This window comes from Vombatus ursinus, unplaced genomic scaffold (genome assembly GCF_900497805.2).
Source record: "Vombatus ursinus unplaced genomic scaffold, bare-nosed wombat genome assembly UNPS02011591.1, whole genome shotgun sequence".
Classification (NCBI taxonomy): Eukaryota; Metazoa; Chordata; class Mammalia; order Diprotodontia; family Vombatidae; genus Vombatus; species Vombatus ursinus.
The window spans coordinates 4,175,250-4,178,361 of record NW_020951369.1 but is presented as its reverse complement, the minus strand read 5'-3'; the positions used below and the strand labels follow the sequence as shown (position 1 = coordinate 4,178,361).

General features: G+C 42.3%; 1 protein-coding gene across 2 annotated transcripts in view; it reads left to right on the top strand.

The window, feature by feature from the left end:
- CNGA3 (cyclic nucleotide gated channel alpha 3) overlaps nt 1-1,657 on the top strand; it is a 51,943-nt gene extending 50,286 nt beyond the window's left edge. For both annotated transcript variants that reach the window (XM_027856677.1, XM_027856679.1), the window contains exon 7: nt 246-1,657. In XM_027856677.1, coding sequence (XP_027712478.1) covers nt 246-1,657 — 1,412 coding nt within the window. The remainder of the gene's footprint in view (nt 1-245) is intronic.
- Nucleotides 1,658-3,112: the final 1,455 nt, after the last annotated feature.

Below are 3,112 nucleotides of genomic sequence, written 5' to 3'. Positions count from 1 at the left end.
TTCCTTCCTTCCTTCCTTCCTTCCTTCCTTCCTTCTTTCCTTCCTTCGTTCTTTCAAATCTGTACCTCTGGAGAAGTTTCTAAACCAGAAATTCCCTATACTAATGAAACCAAAGGTCTAGACTTCACCCCTGACCGTAAAGAGGGATCGGCTATGGTAGTTGATTGGCTCTGCCCTTGTCTTAACACCCTCTTGTAGAGGCCACATGATCTCTCGAATGACTAAGTGATCCCTTTCCTTTCTAGGCTTTCTTGAACAAGGTTTAATGGTCAAGGATGCAGAGAAACTCAGAAGGCACTACATGAAGATGTTCCAGTTCAAGCTGGATGTACTCTCTCTGGCCCCCACTGATCTGGCTTATTTAAAAGTGGGGCTGAACTACCCTGAGTTGAGATTCAACCGCCTGCTGAAATTCGCCCGGCTATTTGAATTCTTTGACCGCACGGAGACTAGGACCAACTATCCTAACATGTTCAGGATTGGAAATCTTGTCCTGTACATTCTGATCATCATCCATTGGAATGCATGTATCTACTTTGCCGTTTCCAAGCTTATTGGATTTGGAACTGATTCCTGGGTTTACCCCAACATCTCTATCCCAGAATATGGGCGCCTGTCCAGGAAATATATTTATTGTCTCTACTGGTCCACCCTGACTCTGACTACCATTGGGGAGACTCCACCGCCTGTCAAAGACGAGGAGTACCTCTTTGTGGTGATTGACTTCCTGGTGGGAGTGCTGATCTTTGCCACCATTGTGGGTAATGTTGGCTCCATGATCTCCAACATGAATGCCTCCAGGGCTGAATTCCAGGCCAAAATCGACTCCATAAAGCAGTACATGCAATTCCGAAAAGTGACCAAGGACTTGGAGACCCGGATCATCAGGTGGTTTGACTACCTGTGGACCAACAAGAAGACAGTCGATGAAAAGGAAGTACTCAAAAGCCTCCCAGACAAGCTGAAGGCCGAGATTGCCATCAATGTACACCTGGATACCCTGAAAAAGGTACGTATTTTCCAGGACTGTGAGGCAGGCCTCCTAGTGGAGCTGGTCCTAAAGCTTAGGCCTGCCGTGTTCAGCCCTGGTGATTATATCTGCAAGAAGGGGGATATTGGGAGAGAAATGTACATCATCAAAGAAGGGAAGCTGGCGGTAGTGGCTGATGATGGCATCACTCAATTTGTGGTCCTTAGCGATGGAAGCTACTTCGGGGAAATCAGCATCTTAAACATCAAAGGGAGCAAATCTGGAAATAGAAGAACAGCCAATATCAGGAGCATCGGTTACTCTGATCTATTCTGCTTGTCCAAAGATGACTTAATGGAGTCCCTCACTGAATATCCAGAAGCCAAAAAGGCCCTGGAAGAGAAGGGACGGCAGATTCTAATGAAGGACAACTTGATAGATGAGGATGCGGCTGGGAGAACAGACCCAGTGGACATGGAGGAGAAGGTGGAGAGACTTGAGTCTTCCCTGGATAATTTACAGACCAGATTTGCTAGGCTCCTGGCAGAATATAATGCCACCCAAATGAAAGTCAAGCAGAGACTCAGTAAACTCGAGAGCAAAGTAAAGACTTGTGGGAGTGACTTGTCGGATGCAGAGAGCATTGTTGACGGAGATGCCGAAAAAGCTAAGGGCAAAAACCAATAAGAAAATATGCTAATGGCTTGCATTTTACTTAGTAGGTTACAGTATGGGTAATGCCATATTCATTCACCCAAATACATATACATATATACATATGAGTATACACATACAATTATTTTTATATGGAATTCAAGAAGTTTTTAGACTTTTTAATGATCTTATACATAGAGAAAAAACACACAGGGGAGTAGTAACCAGGGAAGGTTTTGGTTGGAGAAGTCATGGGAATGGTGAATGATCTCCTCTTTGGAGGTCTTCAAGCAAAGGCTGGATATGTTATAGTGAGGATTCCTTTCATGAATGGGTCTGTCTAGTTCCAGGGGTTATTCACTTTGCTGGGGAGATGGACACCTTTGGCAGTGTGGTGAAGCCTTCTCTGACTAATGAAACATGTTTCAAAATGTATAAATAAGATATATAGAATTATAGAAGAAATCAATTATAGTGAAATACAGCTATTAAAATCTTTTTTTTAAATATGAATTCACAGATCCCAAGTTAAAGAACCATTGGCTTCTAATGTTCCTTCTAATTCTCAAATTCTATGATTCTATAACTTCCATAGAGGGATGGTTTCTTGCAAATAGAATATGGAATGTTGTTTTTCTCTTTCTCCCCCCTGAAAAAGAAATATGGTTTTTTGCTAAGTGAGAGTAGATAGGGCTCAATGAAGGCAATGACTGTGCTCTGACAGTTTAGGATTCATTTTTTGATTCAAAGTCTCTTCATGAGCTTGGAACATCCCTGGCCAACTTAAAGTTGGACACAGTCATGGTAAGAAGGAGGTTCCTATCTGTGGAAAACGTCACATACCCATCTTCAGGTACTGGGCAGTCAAACTATACGCTGGAATTATGTATTAACAGAGCTCCATAAAGAATTATGGGACACAAATTTTCAAAAATCAAAGTCAGGAGACACTTCCAAGTGGGGCCCAGGCTTCCCTTAAACTTTTTTTGTCATGGACTTTTAAAAAACATGGGCATTTGTTAAGGACCCCTTCAGCAACCTGGGAAAGCTTAGGAACCTCTTCTCAGAATATATTTCTAACAGCATACTGCAAAATACATAAGAATGCAAGGAAAACTAATTATTTTGAAATAGTTATCAAAACATTTTAAAAGCATAAGTTCAGAACCCAGATTGAGAAATGTTTCCCTAACTGAAGCAATTCTCACCCTCCCCACCTTCCGTTGCCACCCCAAGGCTCTCACTGGTTAAGGTCCTGATGGCCATCCTGAAGTGGGGAGGAGGGATCTTTCTCTTTGTCTTTTATTTCGACTTTAAACCATTCTGTTTTCATGTGAGGAAAGATCACAGGATCATAGATTTAGAGCAGAGAGAGATTTGAAAGTTCATCTAATCCAGTCATTTTCCAATTGAAATCCAAGTCCCCTGACTGGGTTCACATCCAGTCTCAACTTCTTACTACCTACGTGGCCTTGAGCAAATCCTATT